The following is a 20873-nucleotide window of genomic DNA, read 5'->3' as shown; positions in this document are numbered from 1 at the left end:
CTTGTAAATGCACTCAAATGTGAAAATATTAATAGTTTGATTTGCAAGGGGGTCAATATTCTGTTTGTCCTATACATCAAACCTATATTTCCCCATGATCTGCATACAATTATGGCGCCTAGAGGAAGCATTTCTGGAAATCTTCAATAGCCTACTTGGCTATTAAAGATTTAAATAAAGGGGATTATTTTACGCCTTGTTCCCAAATCTTCGCTCTCTGTTCTTGGTTATGAATCCAATCTCTCCCACAGTTGGGTTTACAGGGAGAGTGTGACCTCCTGTCCAGGCCAGCCGCTGCTTATATTACATTGCATCCTGATTCTCTGACATGTAGTATGTTGGATGGGGGGAAGGGTATGAAGAGGAAGAGGGTGTGTGTGTGAGCGTGTGTGTGTGTGTGTGTGTGTGGTTGGAGGAGGTGGGGGTGAAGAATGCTTGGTATGTGCGGACGACAACAACATGAAAGGCGGCGAGCGTTCAGTCTAACCGATTGTGCGCCTGCAAATCAAACCCAAAAGCACGTTGTATCCGATTATAAATTGAACCACACACCCCAGACGCCTCGGCGCGCCTTTGTCGCCAAAAACTAACCGCCGGTGCGAGTTTTACCGAAGCGGCCACGCAGTTTATTTGATGTCAAACACCCTGCAGAGGCGGAGATGGTTTGGTCTGTAGTAGGTGGGACTGCCGAGCGGTCTGCAGCAGGACGTCGTAGATCAATGAACCGGACCGGAGGGTTGGTCCATCGCCTGGTGTGCATCTATCTGACTGTATAGATGTGTCAGTATACCTATGCAGGACCGAGGCTTTTTTCTACTGTTATAACCGGCCCGATCAGCATGCGGATGTTATAAAGCGACTGGCTATTTTCTAGGCTCCCTCCACCGCTCGGATTCCGTCTCTACAGTGGCTCATCGTCGCGATTCTCTTTTCTTTTGGGAACTAAAATACATCCGTAACCTCCAGGATGATCTTTGCAAACACAGGCAACCCGCTGAAGACAGCCAATCGTAAACAGGTAGGCCAAAAACACACATAATGTTTGGTGTTTTTTTTCTGCCTACTTTTTTTTTTTTTTTTTTTTTTTTTTTTTTTTTGTGTGCTCACACTTGAGCTTAGCGTTTGAATAAACAGGCTGAGTAATAGCAGCCTCACATGACATTGGGAAGCCCTTCTTGATTTCCTATGGAATATATGCATTTTTCACGTCTTTTTAAATACCAAATGAATTCAATTATATTAAAAAATATAGACCTATAGCTCCCAGCACTCGTCAAACGAGAATCTGATCATCTGATAGGCTAAAAACCGGCCGCTGACCCGATCTATAGCTCTACAACCGATACTTTAATCATTGTGTCTGTATAACCTTGTTTTCCCAGTCGCTCGCCAACTCTGGTCAATATGTATGACGGTAATTGTAGTCCATTTTCATAGGTTAATGCATTCTGGGTGAATCGAGAGCCACACAGAGAGAAAGGGCTGTAATGTAGTGTATGTCAGTGTGCTGGACTGAACCGTGCCGCCTGCATTCTTCATTTTGACCTCTCAGGTGAACAGACCGGTAATTGAAGGCCGTGCCCCTCTGCTTTCCTATCACATATGAGATGGGAATAGGAAAAAAAAAAAAAAAAAAAAAAACAGGCGCAGAGATGAGAGGCAGCGGTTATTTTAACCTCTAGTGATGGAAATGTAAGCCCTGTGTGATGGATGAAATGGACTGAGCGGTCAGTTTTCAGCCAGAAGCATATATAAGCTGCAATATTTATTCATCAGAAGGGACTGTATATGACTTTGAGGGCAGGAATCTAAAACCAAACCTCGTAGGAATACCTGCAGGAAAGATTGGGTTTGCAGTGTAGGTGTTTAATCTGCTAAAATGCCTCTGTGAAATAGCTGTCCTCAAATGAAGATGTGAACCCTTGATGATCCCTAAAAAGACAGTTACCATTGTAATTGAATACCAACAAAAAATGTAAGGCCTCAGCCTGACAACAGACCTAACAGATGTTCCTGCCACGGCAATCAATTCTTTATCTGTAAAAGAAAAATATGAGCTTTTAACCATCACGTGACTGGAAGAATAGCTCGATGTTTTTCTTTTCTTTTTTTTTTTTGTTGGCCATGGATATAGTTGTGTGCATATCTTGGGCTCTTGAAGTGAATTGTCCTTTGGTTATGGACAGATGGTGTGATTCTGCCATGCTTTGCCTTTGATCTGATCTGGAGAGCGTTTGGGGTGGCTGGGAGCGATTTTAATGAATGAGTAAGGGGAAGGAAATGCTTTGCGGGGCAGTGTGGTGCGGTTTGGCTCACAAGTATGAAGAAAACTGTCGGTTACTTATTAACACTTCAGCAGGATGTAAGAAGTGATGAGCACAGTTTTAATCACACTGTGATTCACAAAGGCCCACCTAGAATAAATATGTTTTAATATGCTGTGTGGTGGGCAGAATTATCTTTTTACAGCATCCAGGACCTTAAAGGTCAAAGCTTTCTGTCACCAAAAACCCAAACAGTGGTCGAAAAAATATTCCAATCCTTTAAAAAAAAAAGTAGAAATACTATAGTCCAATGATATTCAATTACGGTTAAAAGGATTTCAAGGTGTTAAGTAGAAGTACATAAATTGTATTGATAATGCACAAACGCTCCTCTCAGATAATAATTTATCCCTCGATATAATTAATGTAATTTGTGAATGCATAGCACATTTTTGGTACTATTATATACTACTGGGTAGTTAATTAAGCTCATATATGTTTGTCATGTAAAATCTTTATCTGTTAAGTGGATATGAGTGCCATATAAATGTAGTGGAGTAAAAAGCACCATATTTCCCTCTGAAATATCATGGAGTTCAAGTGTAAAGTACATCAACGTTGCACTTAAGTTCAGTGCTGTTGTTGTGTCAGGTGACAAAGTAGGAAACTGATTGCATCAGATCACTGATGGCCATCACTTATCATCCTAAGAAAGAAGTGGTTTTTAATGTAGCCTGAAATGGTAAAGTCAGATTTTCTTTTCCTCGTCTGCGTTTTTGCATCTCTGTTTCACACAGATTAAATTGCTCTCGTGATCACTGTTGACCTGGGTTTAATTTAGATTATTTAGCTCCCGTACACTTCTAACAGTGGGTTTCCTGTGCACAGTCCTACCCCATGACTCCGTCCAGTCCCAGCAGCAGCAGCAACTGCAGCAGCACAGGCCTGGAGCAGCTCAGCAAAACTAACCTTTACATCCGCGGCCTGCCTCCCGCCACTACAGACCTGGACCTGGTCAAGCTCTGTCACCAGTGAGTACACGCACATATACCGTATGAACAGTACAAGTATGGTCATGTGTGTGAACACCAGTTCATTGTCACAGATGTATTTGTTTTCTGAAATGGTGGGTGTAAAAAAACAAAATGTCATTCCAGACTGATTTGATGAAGGTCTCTCATCAAAAATACAGAAAAACTGTCTGCCTGTAAAACTCCTGTGAAATTTTATTAACACACTTAAATTAGTGTAATTATTAGGACATGTTTTTGGTAAAAAAAAAAAAATTCTTCCTTTCTTCTAGCCTATATTTTGGGAAATACACTAATTCGCTTTCTTGACAATAGTTATGCGACGCACAATCACATCTGTAGGCTAAAATTTAAAGCCACAAATGGTTAGCTTAGCATTGCACAAAGACTGGAAACAAGTGGAAACAGCTAACCCATGTCAAACAATGCCATTTTTACACCTACAGTTTTTGTAATATTAATAAGGGCCGGCAATATTTTTCATATTTTGTTATCTTTGGACAGGCTAGCTGTCCCCCCCTCCCCTTTTTTTCCACATCTGTGTAAAGCTAAGCTAATCAGGTGGTAGCCTCTTGAAAAAGTACAATATGTAAGATTTAAGGGTTCAGTGTGTAGGATTTAGGAGGATCTGTTGGCAGTTGGTTTATAATATTCATTTTTATTTTTCATTACGGTATAATCACCTGAAACTAAGAATCGTTGTGTTTTCGTTACCTTAGAGTGAGCCATTAATATCTACAAAGGGAGCAGGTCCTCTTCGACAGCATGCCATGCTGCGCTGCCATAATTCTACAGTAGCCCAGATGGGACAAACCAAACACCGGCCCAGAGAAGGCCCCATCACGTTCTTTGCACGTTTTGTGACCACTATAGATTCTCAAAGCGTACACATATTTGACATAACATTATTATTTTACATTTTGTTTAAATTTTAGTTAAAATTTAAAAGATTGTACAAATTGTACCTTAAACTCTTGCCATGAAAATATAAAATGCATTTCCCAAAATTGGCAAATCATTTGTTTTTAAACTTTTAAACCTTAAGAATGAAAAAATTCAGGATTTCAACAAAGTTTTTTTTTTTTTAACAGATTTTAGTCTCTGATTTCCTCTTTAATAAGAATTTGAAAAAAATGTAATACATAAATTGCATTTAACTGGGTATATAGATAATGAATAATAAAAACTGACTGACTGATGTTTTTGCACTAAAACTAAAATGTTGGCATTTAAAATTGCATACTGGTTTAACCAGTGTACACTGACAACATAAAATGTTCCACCCACCATACCTCTATAAACAGACACGCATGGAGAAGTCTTAGCTTAACTTTGGTCTGTGAAGTAAACTTAAAATTATGGTTTTCTAGTAAGAGCAAAAACAGTCATGTAAAGCAGTCTCGTGAACATGTTTGATACATGTTGATACCATAAGCTCCAGTCTGAGTGGTTAGTGTGGTGGAAGGCATAATTAGTGGAGTTGTGTCTTGTCCCTTTCCTATGAATCACAAGCTTATGGAGAGAGGCATTCACCCATGTAACCAGCAGCAGCAGCAGCTGTTTGTGTCCTGTTTGCTTGTGTTTTGTTCGTGTTCCCAATGGTGTTTGCCAGCACAAAGCAGAAATGAAAGCGCTTTTCATAGCAACAAGGTTTGAATAGTGATGTAAGCTAGGCATTCAGTCTGTATGGTGTGTGTGTGTGTGTGTGTGTGTGTGTGTGCGCGCACGCACACGCTCGGAGAGCAACTCACAACTTCTGTCATCACTCGACTTGAGTGTGAAGTCAGAAATAAAGCAAACCCTGAAACATTTGAATTAGGTTCAAAGTGTTTAGAAACACATAGGGGAGAGTAGCAAAGTATTGTATGTGCATCTAAAATTTCCAGTCACCATGATAACGACCAGTTGTTTTCATAAATTGTTCTTTTCTGTTTGTGCTCACAGTGAGGACGAATGAAGGGTTTCTCACCACATTTTCTGTGGAATTGGACACGCAGAATTTTCAATTACAATAATGAGAAGTCTGATGCAATAAGTAGACTATCATCAGTCTTACCTTTTGTTTTCAAAGAGAGTTCTTTGTCAATAATCTCCATTTTGTTGTGCACCCAGGTATGGAAAGATTCAGTCTGCAAAGGCGATCCTGGACAAGACCACCAACAAGTGTAAAGGTCAGTGAGGTCATTGACTCGCAGTACCTGCTGTCATTGTTCAGTGCTGTACAATGACACAAAAAAAGTGTACTTGAAAACACAATAGTGAGTCACCTGAGATATTTTAGTAAAACAGTTAAAGACACAGTTTGCTTTATGTGACTCCACATGACAACTCCAAATATACCATGTTGGATTCCCACACCTGCCAGGCACCTCCCGGTTTCCCTTTATTTCCATAGTGTATGAAAATCAATTCGTGGCGACTGGATACTTGCTTGAGTTGGTAATTTATCACCGTGAATGTCAGCAGTCAAATTTCTGCTGCGGCATGGTATCGCAGCTGGAAGTGCAGATTGATTTGCAAAGTCTTCACTGCATTTCAATGCCATGATAACATCAATTTGGCAAAAACAAAAGCAGATTATGATGGATTGCCCAATGCAAGCATGTGTAGAGTCTCCACGAACAAATTTCCTCACCTTTATGGAAATACATGGAAAACAGTAAGTGGCTGTATAATGGGAAAACATGTTCAAAAAGCACAAACACCATGGATGCTTTGGAAGATGGGGACAAGGCATGCAAAGTATGTGTATGTTGTCATAAAATGTGTCAGACATAGGTTAAGTTCTTAAAGGAATAGTTCACCATTTTGACTTCAAGACTCCAGGAAGTCATTGAAGCCAGCCAGAGGTTTTGCTCTGACTAAATAAAAGGGATATAATATGGTGATTAGTGAGGATGTTTTTGTTTACACTGGTGCTTCAAAGTTTGTGAACCCTCTAGAATTTTCTATCTTTCTGCATAAATAGGACCTAAAAAAAAAAAAAAAAAATTCATCAGATATGCACAAAAGTAGATTGAAATAATCCAATATTACACATTGGATCATCATGTTCTTCAATAAATAAATGACCAAGCATAATATGTTTATCTCATTTGTTTAATTGGCTTATCTGTATCTACTTGAAAGATTTGTGTGCAAATCTGATGATGTTTTATGTCATATTTTTACAGAAATATAAAAGATTGTAAAGGATTCAAAAACTTTCAAGCAGTTGTATCCCTCTGTTGCCCGTGTTTAGTCAAACATATTGACTGCACTAACATGAGAGTGGTTTTGACCCTCTCATCTAACTGAGGTAGAAAGTGACTATCAGATTCTTTAACATTTGTGATTGTGTATAATGACTGAAAATATAAAAATATATTGTCATGTTTTCAGGAATATGCACTAAATTTGCATATTCCTGAAAACATGACAATATATTTTTATATTTAATCAATATATACCTCAGTAATAGCAACAATAGAAAATGTACAAAGGTGGATGTTCTTATTATTTCATGCCCTCTGATATGAATACTGTCCTACAAACTCCAGGTTACGGCTTTGTGGACTTTGACAGCCCAGCGGCTGCTTTAAAAGCAGTACATGCTCTGAAAACCAGCGGCATACAGGCCCAGATGGCCAAGGTGAGTTTGGTGCAGGCATGTGTGAGCGTCTGTGTGTGCATATTTGTCATGCTTGTGAACATCTCTTTGGGGCTGTGCTTCTGTGATGCATGCATGCCTCTCTCCGGTGTGTGCTAAGGAGAATGACATTAGACTGGTCACATGACCTCAGCTGACAAGCTGTTCTTCCCGTGACCCCATTTACTTTCACTGTAGAAACCAGATGTCACGTCTCCCTCTGCCAAATAACCTGTCAGTCAGTGTGATGCGTTACACACAGGACCACCAGCTCACACACTATTATACCACCCCAGTTAGCCTGGACTATATAGATTGTAAATACTTTTACCACCATTATTACTATGTCACTGGGTGTAAGCAGTTACCATTCATGCATACTGATGTAGGCATATCTGCACCAAAGCACTGCAACAACAGCACTACTGCTTTGAGCTATTCTTGATCCTCTGTGACCAATTGTAAGTAAAGCCCACCAGTTTTTTTTTTTTAATATTTCAAAAATATTTTTAGATGACAAACAGGACATTTCCTAATCACATCTGTGTGGCTCGTAGCGGACAGCGGAAATTGTCTGCATCATCAAATTTCTTTCAGTCCTTTCCCTTTTCCCCAATGGCCTGTGTTGCTGTGCTTAAATTCACGGGTGAGAGTTCGTTGATGAAGGTTTGCTCTCGGGAGACCTGCTTGTAGCTGCTCTGTTTGGAACAAACATGGCAGCACACAGTCTGCGTGTTGTGGTAGCTAGGCTACGCTGCTCTCCTGCTGTTTCTAGGGAAGACCGTAGAGGCGCTGAGCTGCTGCACAGTGCAGATGAAGTTGTGTGTGTGTGTGTGTGTGTGTGTGTGTGTGTGTGTGTGTGTGTGTACAGGAGAGCTTAATAATGTTTGTTCAAATAAATGTCCCTTTGACTCTTAACCATAGTTTAGCAGAGTTCAAACCTAACCTGCACAAACACGGAGTAAAATATATTTTGTCCCACTATCAGTGAAGAAATACCACAGCAATGCTTTTATAAAAAAATGTTTTTTTTTTTTTTAACTATTTTGGAATGTAGCTCTTTCAAGTCATGGGCCACATCCCAAATATACAAAAAAAAAAAAAAAAAAAAAAAAAGCACATGGGCTTCAATATACCTTTTCTTTCTCATCTTCTTTCACGTGAGCAGCAGCAGGAGCAGGACCCCACAAATCTGTACATTTCCAACTTGCCTCTGTCCGTGGATGAGAAAGAGTTGGAGAACATGCTGCAGCCCTTCGGTCAGGTCGTATCCACGCGGATCCTCCGAGACTACAGCGGCAACAGCCGAGGCGTGGGCTTCGCCAGGTCAGTCACAGAAGATTGACAGAAGGAGTATTCGTTTATTCTCTGCTGAATCATTTTTAAAGTAGATGCAGAATAAACAAACTTATGATGATAAATAAACACCAAAATATCACTTAAATAATGCTATTAAGTGTATAGCATTATACATTAACATTGATTATTGTTAGAGCACAATCATCAATGTTAATTATAAATTGGCTCTAAACAGGCAATCTAGAATTAAAAATAAGATTAGCAGCAAATACTTGACTGTTGAAGAATATTTTTGATATATTATAACAATAAATTACTGGAGGTTGAGTTTTATTATAATTTAGAGCAACCCAGACTATGTTCTACTCAAACTTATTACATGGAGTCAGTTACATCCTGTTGTCTGTACAGGACTTCCGTCTGTATTTACACTACTGTCAGTCGGTTTTTAATAGCAAACAGTGTAAATCTGATCATCACACTCAAGAGACATAGAGGCTTTGTTTGTGTTGACTTTTTTTTTTTTTTTTTTTTTTTTTTTTTACTTCTTTGGCTCATCCATGATCTTCAAATTCATTTTCTTGCTGAAACTTTTGTTATAATGTATTTGCCAACTGTTTTAGACTACTTCGGTTGTCTGTTATAACTATACAGAATGTCAAGCATCACTAAAATGTTACATTTTTCTATAAAAAAAAAAAAAGGGGGCCCAGAGCCATTCAAGTCATGCCTAACAATACCACTCTGTGTTAAAGAAAAGTCTGCTGTAGATCGTCTGTTTGTGGTTTGATGAGTCACAGTTGTTTCATTTTCTCCCTTGTCAGGATGGACACAACAGAGCAGTGTAACGCAGTCATCTCCCACTTCAATGGGAAATTCATCAAGATAGCTTCTGGTGCTCTGGGTAGGAAAGAATTTCACCTTTATGTAATTTCATCGTTTCCTTCCGATGAAAACTGTGGAGGTGGTGATGATTAATATCTGAGCGACTGTTAATATGTCTGTTTTGTGCTTTGCCCTCAGCTCCCTCTCAGCCCTTGCTGTGTAAGTTTGCTGACAGTCAAAGGAAGAAACACGCTCACAGTGGATTTGTTCCCAACGGACAGACAGGAGATCTCAGACTAGTAAGTATCTCTCTGACATGCACTCTAACCTTTTGCCCCCACTGTGCTTCCTTGTGTGAGTTTTTTTTTATCATTGTATCAAGCACACAAAACAAATATTTACTGTGTAATTCTGGAGAAATCAGTGTACATTTGAATATAAATGGTCCATCATGCATTTCTTTCCAGGATTTTGAGACAAAATTTAACACATAAAAATCTGATGCTAAGATATGTCTGAGTCACATAGCCGAAAGAAAATGAAAAGGTGATATTTCAAACCAAACGGCAACCAACAGTGACATCACCTAGTGGTTTTGTGAATGGCCATTATGAAGCCTCGAGTTCGGATTTTGGCAAAGATGGCGCCATCTTGCTGGTTCGGAGCAGTTTAGAGCCGGTAGTGAATTTTTTTGGAATAACTGGGAAGGAGCGAGTGGTGGATCTGACTTGATCTAATTGGAAACTGGACAAAGTGATGTCATGCCCAACTATTGCACCACAGACCTGTCAATCAAATAGACACACCCCAAAAACACCTGTTTCAAACACAAAAAATACTCTCACATAACCTCATCACAACTGATATATTGATCATGTTCATATGCACCGATCATTACTGGGTTTTTTTTCAATTCTAATGGTGCAGTATTAGGATACAAATATGTAATCCCACATTACTGTCCGTTTCCTCACTTTAGGGTGCAATGACTCTCACCTATGACCCCTCCTCAGCAGCCATACAGAATGGGTACGTTTCATTCTGATTACAGCAGCTCATGACACCATTTAACTTTCAGCTTGCCTCATATTTCTAAATATTTTCGGTTTCCCAGGTACTATCCTTCTCCGTATCCAGTGTCCAACAGGATAATGACTGTGCAGCCTACAATGTCTCCCTACATGTCTCCAGTCTCTGCCTACCAGGTACTGCAGGAGGGCCCCTTTAATGGGCTAAGATAAACATATCCAACAGTCAGAACTGAATTTAAATCATCGCTCTCTGTTTCCATCTGTGTTAGATCCGAGGTTATAGAGTGTTTATGTGGGTTAGGGTGTATTTTTGGTTGTGTGTGGGTTTCACAGGTGCTGTATCTGTAAGAATAGGTGTTAAAGCCTCGCTGGGCTACCTCACACTTCAGCAGCTCCATGTGGCAGTGGAATATTATTTGAATTTCTCTGCGTGTGAACAGCTTGGCCAACTAGAGATCATGTAATCTGATAATCAGTTTAGTAGTTCACGGGAGCAAAGTTGTCAAAAAAACCTCCTCGTTTCAGCAGGTACAGTCATCTTCTCTGAGTCAGGCTGAAGTGGGTTCCTTCTCATTATTTCTTAATATCTCCCTCTTAAGTTTTGATTCATTACTTTCTGTGCAGCAGAATCACCACTGACAAGTTATGTCGCTTGAAATCTAATTACACCGGAGAGATGAATCTGTACAGTTTTGTTGAGCAGGGTTGCAACACATGATAGTTGTTTTGAACAGTCCTCTTCCAGATGGCTCCCTGATAAATCCACAACATGTTTGTCTGCAAGATATTCCCATCATGTGAGGATTTGGTAATAAGATCACAAATTCTCCTCATGTTTGTCGAAGAAAAATGTCTTTACTTTTGATTAAAAAAATTGCGAAGTTAATCACTTACCTGCCAACTTAAGAACTGTGATCACTTACAGTACAAGCATTGTTTTGTTTGAACGAGGAGTTTTTTTTTTCACCAATTCAGACCTAACAGCAGCGTCTAACAAAGGTTAATCTTTTCTATCACATGAGGGAGATGGTTCCGCTCAGGTACTTCCCTCTGGGTCCTATTCATGCACACTTAAGTCTCCAAGTAAGATTATAGAGCACTGTCAATGATTCAGAACACTCTTTTTAGCTACACATATGCGGACTACAGTCATACTGCATCAAGCAACCATCCAAACCATACATTGAAAGGAGAAAGGGAGAGTTTTAACACACTTTCAGTATATATTGTTGTTATCTGCAGTAAGTTGCAGCTCAAAACCTGCAACTTCTCTGCTCTTAACCTGGCACATCATGCCTGTTTCCTTGTGTGTTATAGAAGTGGTTACAAAGACCTACAGTCAAAGGTCATCAGGCCAAGAGCCCTCTGGTGGCCACCAGATCAGTCGTCCAGGACTTGGTTAACAAACTTAGGCCAAGAAGACCTAAAAAAACAGCGTGTGGAACATGGTCATAAAAGACTACCAGAATAACCTTCTGCCAGTTTCCTAGAAATGCTGGAAAACCAATGAGCAGCTCAGGAGGGGGAGGAGGCAGGATCTCACCCAGGTTGTTAGAAAGGCAGCAAATGACCTTTGCTAAACCGGAGATAGTGTTGGGAGGTGGAATAGGAAGTTTATTGAACTCCTGATCAGACAGTCTTACCCTCAGAACAGAGGCCATTAAGCTCCATACTATCATGTCAAGAGCGAGGGAAGCAAACTTGCCCATAAAAGCTGAAGGCTTTGAATATTTTTGGGCTGTCATGGCTGACCACGATCTTTCAGCAGGCTGTTGAAGCCATAATTTGTGATTTATTCACTCAAGACGCACCAATAACTTTGTCTCTTCATCTGCCTGTCCCTCCTTGTCTCATCCCCCCTCCCCCATTAGGTACAGAGTCATTCTTGGGTGGCACATCAACCATACATCATGCAACACCCGGTAAGGGAACAGCAGCACTACACACCACCTCCCATTCTGTGTACAGGAAATGGGTGTGTGGTGCCGCTACAGCAAAAAGCTTTGAGTGTTACTTTAATCAGCCTGTGCTGCTGACGCAGTCAATCCAACAACAAAACTTCCCCAAACATTCTGTAGGAGAAAAAAAAATCACCGAGCTGAGACAAGTTCTGGTTAACAGCCAGTGTGTTTACACATTACGAGTGTGTATATGTGTGTTGGACTGTGCATGAAAGAGAAATGGAACAACTAAAGAGACATTCAGCCACTGCTGCTGCTGCCTCCCCTCACCCCCCCCCCCTCCTCTGTCTCTCTGGATCCAGCAGGAAATGCCTGAAGCAGAGACAGTCTTGTGACTCTTTGACTCTTCCAACAGATGGTTTCCAGTGGAACAAGTGTCTCTGCTGATCTGCCCCCTCCCCCACTTTTAGTTAGGAAATGGTCTATTCCCCAAAGGCATCATGTTTAAAGGAATATGCTCCATCTGAAGACCGAGTAGAGCTGGCAACGCGACACATTTAAAAACAAATTTAGGGGGCCTAAAACACAAAACACAATTTTTTTTACTTCAGAATACACGGAGTACTTTCTTGTTACCTCTAAATAATACAGTGTCACAGTGTAGTAACAGTGTTAGTGCTATTGTCAAGCTTCTCAACTGAGCTTTCTGCTCTGTGCTGTTTTAGACAGTGACGTGCTACATCTCACCATCACAGCCTTCCACTGTGGCTGCTGCCCTATGTGGTACTTCTGCTTTATCCCAATGACTTTATTTAGTTTGTAAAACTCTTCTCATGTGACACGAGGTAAAAAATTTTAACTGCCTTGTACCGCAGGCTGCTGTGATGTCTCCCTCTGTGGATCCCTCCATGTCACTGCACCCCACAGCCATGATTAGTCAGCAGATGGGCCAGCTGTCGTTGGGAAACACTGGAGCGGTGAGTGGAACTGTGGGATGTCCTCCATCACACTGCAGTGATCAAATTAAATCTGTATACCAAAACTAAATTAAATACATTTACCAATATTATGACAGAGTCTTAGTTTATTCTGCAGTATGACAATGAATAGCCATAAACTTGAGAACACGCCTGAGACATCTTTAATATAGACATTTTGCACAGACGTCTGTAAATTAGCAAACTGAAATCTTAATTTTCTGTTTGATTTTCCATTTTTAAAGAACATTAAAGTGTAATATTGATGCTGCTGAGCAAAAAAAAAAAAAAAAAAAAAAAAAAATCATTCTTAATGTATAAGAAAGATTTTCTGTTGACGTTTTGTTTAAACCTATAAATATAAGATGAAAAACAACTACAGTGTGGAGCCTCACGTGAAGCAGAATTTAACCAAAAGTTAAAGGTCTTGTACATAGTTAGTTGGGTCAAATAAATTAGCATTAGCTGGTTTACTGGTCAACAAAATACTTCTGTTTTTGTGATTTAAGTGAGACTGACATTTATTTTCTATAATCTGATGATTAAAGGGCTCCAGTTTTTAATTATTTTCCGATTAATTCTTCCGACTAGATTATTGTGAACAACTTGTGCTACATGTGTAAGAAGTTACATTCACATCTCACAAACATTTCACCGCTGCAACAGTATTAAAATACTGCAGCACCAGTGACCTGAGATTCTTTAGATCCAGGACGAGGCTTTTCTCAATAGTTGTCCCAAAACTATGAATTTCTCCCTGTGCTGTAAAGCAGATTTATTTCGTTGTGTTTAATGTGCTGTATAAATATAGTTGAGCTGTGTTTCAGGCCGGACTATTTGTGATATACTATCCAATAATTTTGTGAAATTGTCATTTTTCTCATCTAACAGTATATTGCTCCAAACCCTGGTGTCCAGGGAGGCTACATGCCTCAGTATCCTCCCATGCAGGCAGCAGCTGTAAGTTTATTGTGTTTCTGTCTTCATTCATTGCATTCACCTTCTATTTGGTGTCCATTTAGCTTTGATATATCAGTAATTACCTCAGAACATTGCAGCAGCCCACGTCAGTCTAATGGTCTCCCATTCATGAGGCCTTGAGTTGTTTTTGAAGTGTTTGTCCTCTAAAACTATCAATTATCTCAGTGCTCACACAGTGAAGACAGTTATTATCAGATTCTAAATGAGCGATGCTGTTGTGCTTTGCAGGAAAATGGCACGCCGCAGCAAGTGGATTCTTCCAACAACTCGTCTCCTTACAGTCAGCTCAGCAAGTAATCACAGGTACGCTTCAGTTTCTGAATGTAAGCTCTTTGACGTAAATGCCAGCAGGTTGTTTATTTCAGCAACTTTACTGCCACATAATAGTGAAGTTATGGTGACACATCCTAATAAAACACCAGGGTTTATGTTGCGAGTAACTGCTTTATTAATCAAACTAGAAGGGCATTTGGAGAGCGCAGACCTCCACCAAGGCCAGTAGTTTACTATTCTAATAGTGGCGTTGTTACAGGAACATTAGTTCCTGTTCTCTCCTCCAAAACTACTGTCCACGAATGCTCTATAACGACTGCTTACTGTATTAAGTTTAAACGTGTACATGCACATCCCTGAAGATTACTGGTATCGGTGAATGGATTTTCATAGGGACTCATCTTATTTCTAGAATTGCCTACATTTTGACACTATTGTACTCTACTACCATCTACAGGATTTGAACATGTATTGCATTTAATAGGCCAAAATGCCCTGTTTCGCAATGTTAATTAAAACTGAAAAATAAGTTGTGGATCTGTCTCCCGATTCGAACCCGCTCCAAAGTTTTACGAGTTCTTCCTTGGCTCACGCTACACCCTGCTAGCTTGGCTGCGCCGACTGTCACTCACGGCTTCAGTTTTCTTCGCTGTGAGAAAAGTCTGGTAACTCGGCTCGTATGTAGCATTTGCGCAACCACTGTGAAGAGCGAACCAATCAGCAACCAGGGTGGGTGGTTAACTGCATTTGTTCCGCCCCTCCTTCACTTTGATTGGACGGATGGGGAGAGTAATAAGCGCAACGTCAATATTTTTTGCGGAATAAGCGCTCAGCACCTCGTCAAGCTGCTGACGTTCATTAAAACTATTTAAAAAAAATATGCTGCGCTCAGGAAAAAAAAACACATTGGTGGTCAATGGCCCTAAGTAGTTGCAGAGCGTCCGCTGGTTTCGGGTGCATGCTGATTGGTTAAAATGAACCCGAGGTCTACGCCCAGTAGGATAGAACAACTGCAAACTATTCTCTATGGAGGGTGGACAGTCTGGTTCGCACCAGGCTGACACCCGATCAACCCAATCGTTTTTCTGTGATACTGCTGACGGACAAACAAACCAACTGAAAACATAACCTGTTTGGCAGAGGTAACAATTACTGAGACTTTACACAGTAGACAGTAGTATAGACTGCATATATAGTCATTAATATAAAAAAAAAAAGTCAGGGTTACCAGGTTATAAAAAGTTACAATGTACAAATCCTTAGCCTTATTTGAAAAACATGACAAAGTTACTCAAAGCATTTTCTTAAAAATTCTCTCCAGACATATAAAAATAATCTGCTTTTGATAATAATTCGTGACTGATATGATTTCTTACATCATGCTTGTAAATTGCATATTGCACCATGTTTAGCCTCCACGCAGGTAGAATCAAGTAATGCCACACAATCCTGCTTGCACATGCACCTTTTAATTTAAGGTGAGCTCAGAGAAACTTTCCTCCTTCAGTCTATTAATATGAAAATAGCCCTCGAGTGTCAAACATAAGCAAAAGACAGGCTTAAATTAATAAAACATTTATTTTTTTAATAAAAACTTGATATCATTAATCTAATATTTATGAAGACGTTAATGGCCCTGCTTTATTAGAAACGGTGTAGATCCTGATTTATTCAAAATGTTGCTGTTCATGTTAGTTAAAGTTTTTATATCAGTATGTCTGCTTTCTCTTCAGGCCACATTACTGCTCTGTGAGCCAAAGGGCAGGTGAGAAGTTGCTGCCAACATCACAGGGATAACAGTCGCCGCCTGCTCTGATTGGACCAGATACATGAACTTTTTTGCACAGCCCCGACATTTGTAGTGGAAAATGAGGACAGTGTAAATGGACTCAAGCAGTTGGCTAATCACAGAAAAAAAAAAAGAAAAAAAAAAAAAAAGATTTATTTTGATAAGAAACATGCTCTTCTTTTTCTCTTTTTCAAGGATTCTCAAACACTTGCCAGAGGACCCTTCCCCTCCTTCTCCTCTTCCTCCTCTTCCTCCTCTTCCTCCTCCCCATTCAAGTATGATGTGATATTAAAATGCATGAGATTGAGATATTTTCCCCCTTCCAGGTTTCTATGATTTTATAGTTACTTTATTCGTGGTATATGAAAAACCTTGCAGACCCTGTTTGCACTGAAGTTTGATGTTTTAGAATAACTTCATTTTGGTTTTCAAAGTTGCCACAGAATAGCTTAACAAATCCGTTCATGACCGATTGCACTTGACAGCTGATACAGATGACCATTTCATTAGGAAATTAATGAATTTATTATTGGAAAAGGTGCCTTCCTTATGTGACATCAAACATTCTCCAACATTATTTCATCAAACTCGATCAGGTGTCATATTTCTATCCAATTGATCAAATGTGTGCGTGACATCACGGAGATTTCCATTGAGTGTTTCGCTATCTAGTCGTCTGGTAGCAATAAAGACGTTGAAAGTCCCACGGCAATACTAATAATAAAAAAAAAAAGAACGGTGACAAACTCAGAGCAAGGTAATCCCTTATTTTCTTATTTCCTTTTTTTAAAACGTCAAGACATGACAAGAAGCAAGAGCCGTACTTTTATGAAATGACGAGTCTTACACGCAGTGGGCATCTTCTAGGAGGGTTTGTTTCTTTCTCTTGTGGTCAGTTTGACCAGTGATCTACCTCACGGTTCTGCTGCGGTCCGCTGGTGTTGCGGGGTTTGCAGGTAAAGCCCCTTTCCACCAGACTGGATGACGCAGAGCACGAAGCCACGCTCAGGAGCTGGCTAAACAGGACTTCTGCCGTTTGTCTCCCACATGCAGCGTTTTATCTTCCTGATCTCCAAAAAAAAAAAAAACGAAAGAAAAAAAAAAAAAACATTGTGCTTTTTTTTAATTTTTTTTTTTTATTTGTACCTTTGTCATTGCTTCTGTTCTGGTGTTTCTTTTTCTCAACATGATTTGTGTCGTTCAGTTGTGATGCTCCATTTTAGAGATTCAACGTGAGACTAGCTTCTTTGTAAAGCAGGTGGTTTACGACGTGCTTGAAACAAATGAATGCGGATTAAAAGCATTTATTCGGTGTATGGATTTGACTTTGACAGATCTTACATGACTCACACTGCTACTGTTAAGCTCTCAAAAATAGTTAATAATAAAACAACATTTTAGCCAAATTGTGGTCATTTGGTTACGCAGCAGTTTGACAATGTAAATGCCAAACAATTGGGATGAATGGAAAAAAGTAACTTAAATCTTGCCTTGTGCAAAATATATGCAACAATCATGTATGAAGTCCTTTAAAAAAAATAAAGCAATATTTCATTAGGATTTGATGGAAGGTGAAACGACATGACAGACGGCATGTGTTTCTTAAGGATGAAATTTGTAAATTGTACACATTCAGGGCCAAAAGTGAAAAGTAAGTGAGTTGTATTGTTTGCTTTGCTTTTTGTTTTTCTTTAAAGTTCTGCTTTCTGATGTAAGAGTTCGACACTACTATGAAACAAGGAAAAATGGTCAAAGATGTACGGTCAGATCGCTAGTACTGAAGCAGGAAATGCTCACCATAGAAAAATACAGCCAGGCTTTTAACTTGAGTGTACTTTCCCAATTTGAACATTTGTTGCTGGAAAAAAATGTAAAAATGAAAAAAAAAAAAAAAAAAAAAAAAGTTGTTATCCTCATTGCTTCCCCCTGTCACCTTCGACTGATTCTCAAACAATCTTCTCCTTGCTCTCTCCTTTGAAAACATTGGAATAAAAACAGTGCTGAATAAAATGCTCTTCTCTTTCTCAGATTTGACTCCTGCCTCTTCAATTAACTGACAAATGCTGTACAAATACCAATAATGCATTAGTCCAGTCAATCAGTACTTTTCATCTTCTCCACTCTGCATGTTAAATTGGGCACTAAGTCCATCTCCGCAGTAAACGTAAAGCTTAAAAAATTGGCAGATGTATTATTTAATATTTATTAAAAAGCTTTAAAAAAGAAAATCCTAAAGCATCATTTTTGATGGACTAGCCCACTTTCCGGTGCGGATAAATACACATTCGGTGCTGTAGAGGAAGTTTAAATCAGCAGAACGATGTATGAAGGATTTACATAAAATATGGATTATTAACCCTTTTAACACTCATCAGCCTCAATACAGGCCGAGTGAAGTCTGCCACTGTATATTTAAAGGCATTGGGCCATTTTGAATCAAATTTCACAACTATCTACTGAACTGTCTGAAAGCCCAAAGCCTCCTGACTCACGGGGTAAAGTACTTTAAGATACCAATTCAACAGCAGCAATAGGTCCATACTGAGTAAATAAAAGGGCACACACAGCAAAGTTTGGTCTGCACATTGTTTTGACTGTAAGAGGGCAAGGAACAAAATCCCTCCAAGCTTTTTCTCCTCTTTTGTAAGAAACAAACAGAAACGGGCGTGAATGTTAAGGGGTTGATGGTTTTTGGACAACAATGTGTTGGAAAAGTGTCGCACAGAGGAATGAGATATATCAAGCTAGACAGACAAAACTTGTTAGTTGGATGAATTGGTTGTTCGTTTTGTTTTTTTAGGACATTTGTTAATGTACAGAATATTACCAGCCTTATGTTTTAAGAACAAACAGACTGAATTTACAGCCACAATCACAGGCAAGTTTAGAGATCAAACGATTTAAAAGTGCAAATTAGTATTACACTTTTGCACACTTGGCAGACCCAGTGAGAGAGATTTCTAAAAGTGAGTGTATGTACCCTATAATTCCCATAATGCACCCCATAATATATTTCTAGATCATTCCTTCCAGCTAAAACCCCGCAACTTTGAAATTCTGCATGTTCCGTTTTTAATCCAGGCTTTCCATTAAAGTTCATCCATGCCACAGCCAAGCCATCCCATGCTGGTTTGTTTTAGATATTAAAATCTCCCTCTTGAGCTCCCAGAACATACATATATGTTCTAGCACATGTGTCATACTGTGCTTGACATGAAATTTGACTTCATAACAAAAGTAGTTAAATGTAAATAAAGACATATATAGCCCCAACAACCTGGGATCCTCTGAGCATACAATGAAGAGGAAGTATTAAAACAAAATAAGGGCTGTACAGATTATCTTCCAGCAGAGGGCGCTGTGAGCCAGACGTGTCCAGCACATAAGAAACCTGAACTAATTTTCATGCTCTGATATCTTGTTGTGCGACTATTTCTGACGTTACGTATGCAATTTAAGGCGGATCGGATGAGCAACATGTGTGCTCATGCCTCAGCCGTTTACTGCTCTATTTCAGGCGCACAGCCTTTGTAGTTTCACTCTTATACCGGATCTCTGTCTTAAGCTGAGACTTAGCGCAGCTGATCCCAGAGACATAAAGGCACCATGCCCCCATCTCTTACCAGTCAGTGGGATCAAAACCACCGGGGTGGAAGATTACTCATCACACCCCCCCAGCACACACCACACCATCCAGTCCCAACTCCAGGAATATACATACATGTCCCATGCAGCTCATGCACACACTCATGTCAATCAAATGCCAATTGTAAGGGCATCAAACCTTTGAACATAAGACACAAGCCCTGGAGTCTCTCTCGCTTTCCTGCCCTGCGCTCGCCGTCTCACTTTTAATTCTGCACAGCTGAGGGGACACATGGCTCGGATCCCTGGAGAAAGACCAAGGTCAGAGTCGGGGCACAGACGTGAAGGGGAGAGGCCTACTACAGTATCCAATATCATTCATTCAGTGTGATACACATCCACAATGCAACACATGGGAGGTTTCCAAGAGATGCACACTGTTACTGATTGTTACTGTCAGTATTATAATCCCCAAATCTGGGTCAAAGGTGTTTTCAGATGTTTAAGAACAAGATAAGCAAAAAGGGATGGTTAAATTTAAAGCAAGCTTTTTTATATATATATATATATATATATATATATATATATATATATATAATATATAGGGATGCAACTACCAGTTATTTGGTCTAAATGTGAGAATATACAGTAGTTTCAAAAAACAAATGACCCTAAACATTTTCCTACATCCCAGGAGAGCGTCTTGTTTTGTCCAACCAGCAGATCAAAAAGATTCATTTTAGAGCTACAAAAGTAAAACTAAAGTAGAAAATCTACAGTTAATAAATTATTCATTAATCCAGTTTTCAGCTTGTTATAATACAACTAAATAAAAACCAACTTTTAGGTTTAGATGATTGATTGGATAGACCGATGGAGGAGTCAAAGAGGGCTCTTTGTAGTCTTGATGGCATATCTCACTATTTTCTGCATTTTTACATTTAGAATAAACAACCACTGAATCAAGAAATTAATCAGAAGATAAATTTGTGATGAAAAATAATCATGATCTTACTTGAAATGGAAGTTTTTAACAGTGGGACAATGATGCGTTTACTTAAGAAGACAATGTGAATTCCTCCTCGGTTGCATTGCCAAATTAAACTTTTGACCAGAACAATATATATTCTGACATCAACTTAAAGAAGAACCGCGACCTATCAAAACATATCTTTTGATGTTTAATAAATTTATGAATAAAACTTTGGGGAGCTCGTTATTCTCATAAGCCTCGTTCATGTTTGTATGACAACAAATTTGCATTCCTGCAGGATATATCTGAACATTAA

The 20873-nt window shown here is 39.4% G+C and overlaps 1 protein-coding gene across 2 annotated transcripts; it reads left to right on the top strand.

The window, feature by feature from the left end:
* Positions 1-608: 608 nt before the first annotated feature.
* rbms1a (RNA binding motif, single stranded interacting protein 1a) lies at positions 609-18026 on the top strand. 2 transcript variants are annotated; one of them, XM_069173684.1, is made up of 14 exons: positions 609-1018; positions 3153-3295; positions 5408-5466; positions 6835-6926; positions 8092-8249; positions 9047-9126; positions 9246-9346; positions 10027-10076; positions 10162-10252; positions 11950-12000; positions 12855-12956; positions 13848-13916; positions 14166-14240; positions 16195-18026. In XM_069173684.1, the coding sequence occupies exons 1-13, from the start codon at positions 968-970 to the stop codon at positions 14232-14234; spliced, it is 1116 nt and encodes a 371-aa protein (XP_069029785.1). In that variant the 5' UTR covers positions 609-967; the 3' UTR covers positions 14235-14240; positions 16195-18026. The 2 variants fall into 2 exon arrangements, with proteins under 2 accessions (XP_069029785.1, XP_069029784.1); XM_069173683.1 differs by having other exon boundaries at positions 15944-18026.
* The last annotated feature ends 2847 nt before the right edge of the window (positions 18027-20873 follow it).

Source organism: Embiotoca jacksoni, unplaced genomic scaffold (assembly GCF_022577435.1).
Source record: "Embiotoca jacksoni isolate LCO1_2020_lvr unplaced genomic scaffold, fEmbJac1.0.p SCAF_6, whole genome shotgun sequence".
Taxonomy (NCBI): Eukaryota; Metazoa; Chordata; class Actinopteri; family Embiotocidae; genus Embiotoca; species Embiotoca jacksoni.
Note: the sequence above shows the minus strand (reverse complement) of the source record. Positions and strands in the feature narration are given on the sequence as shown.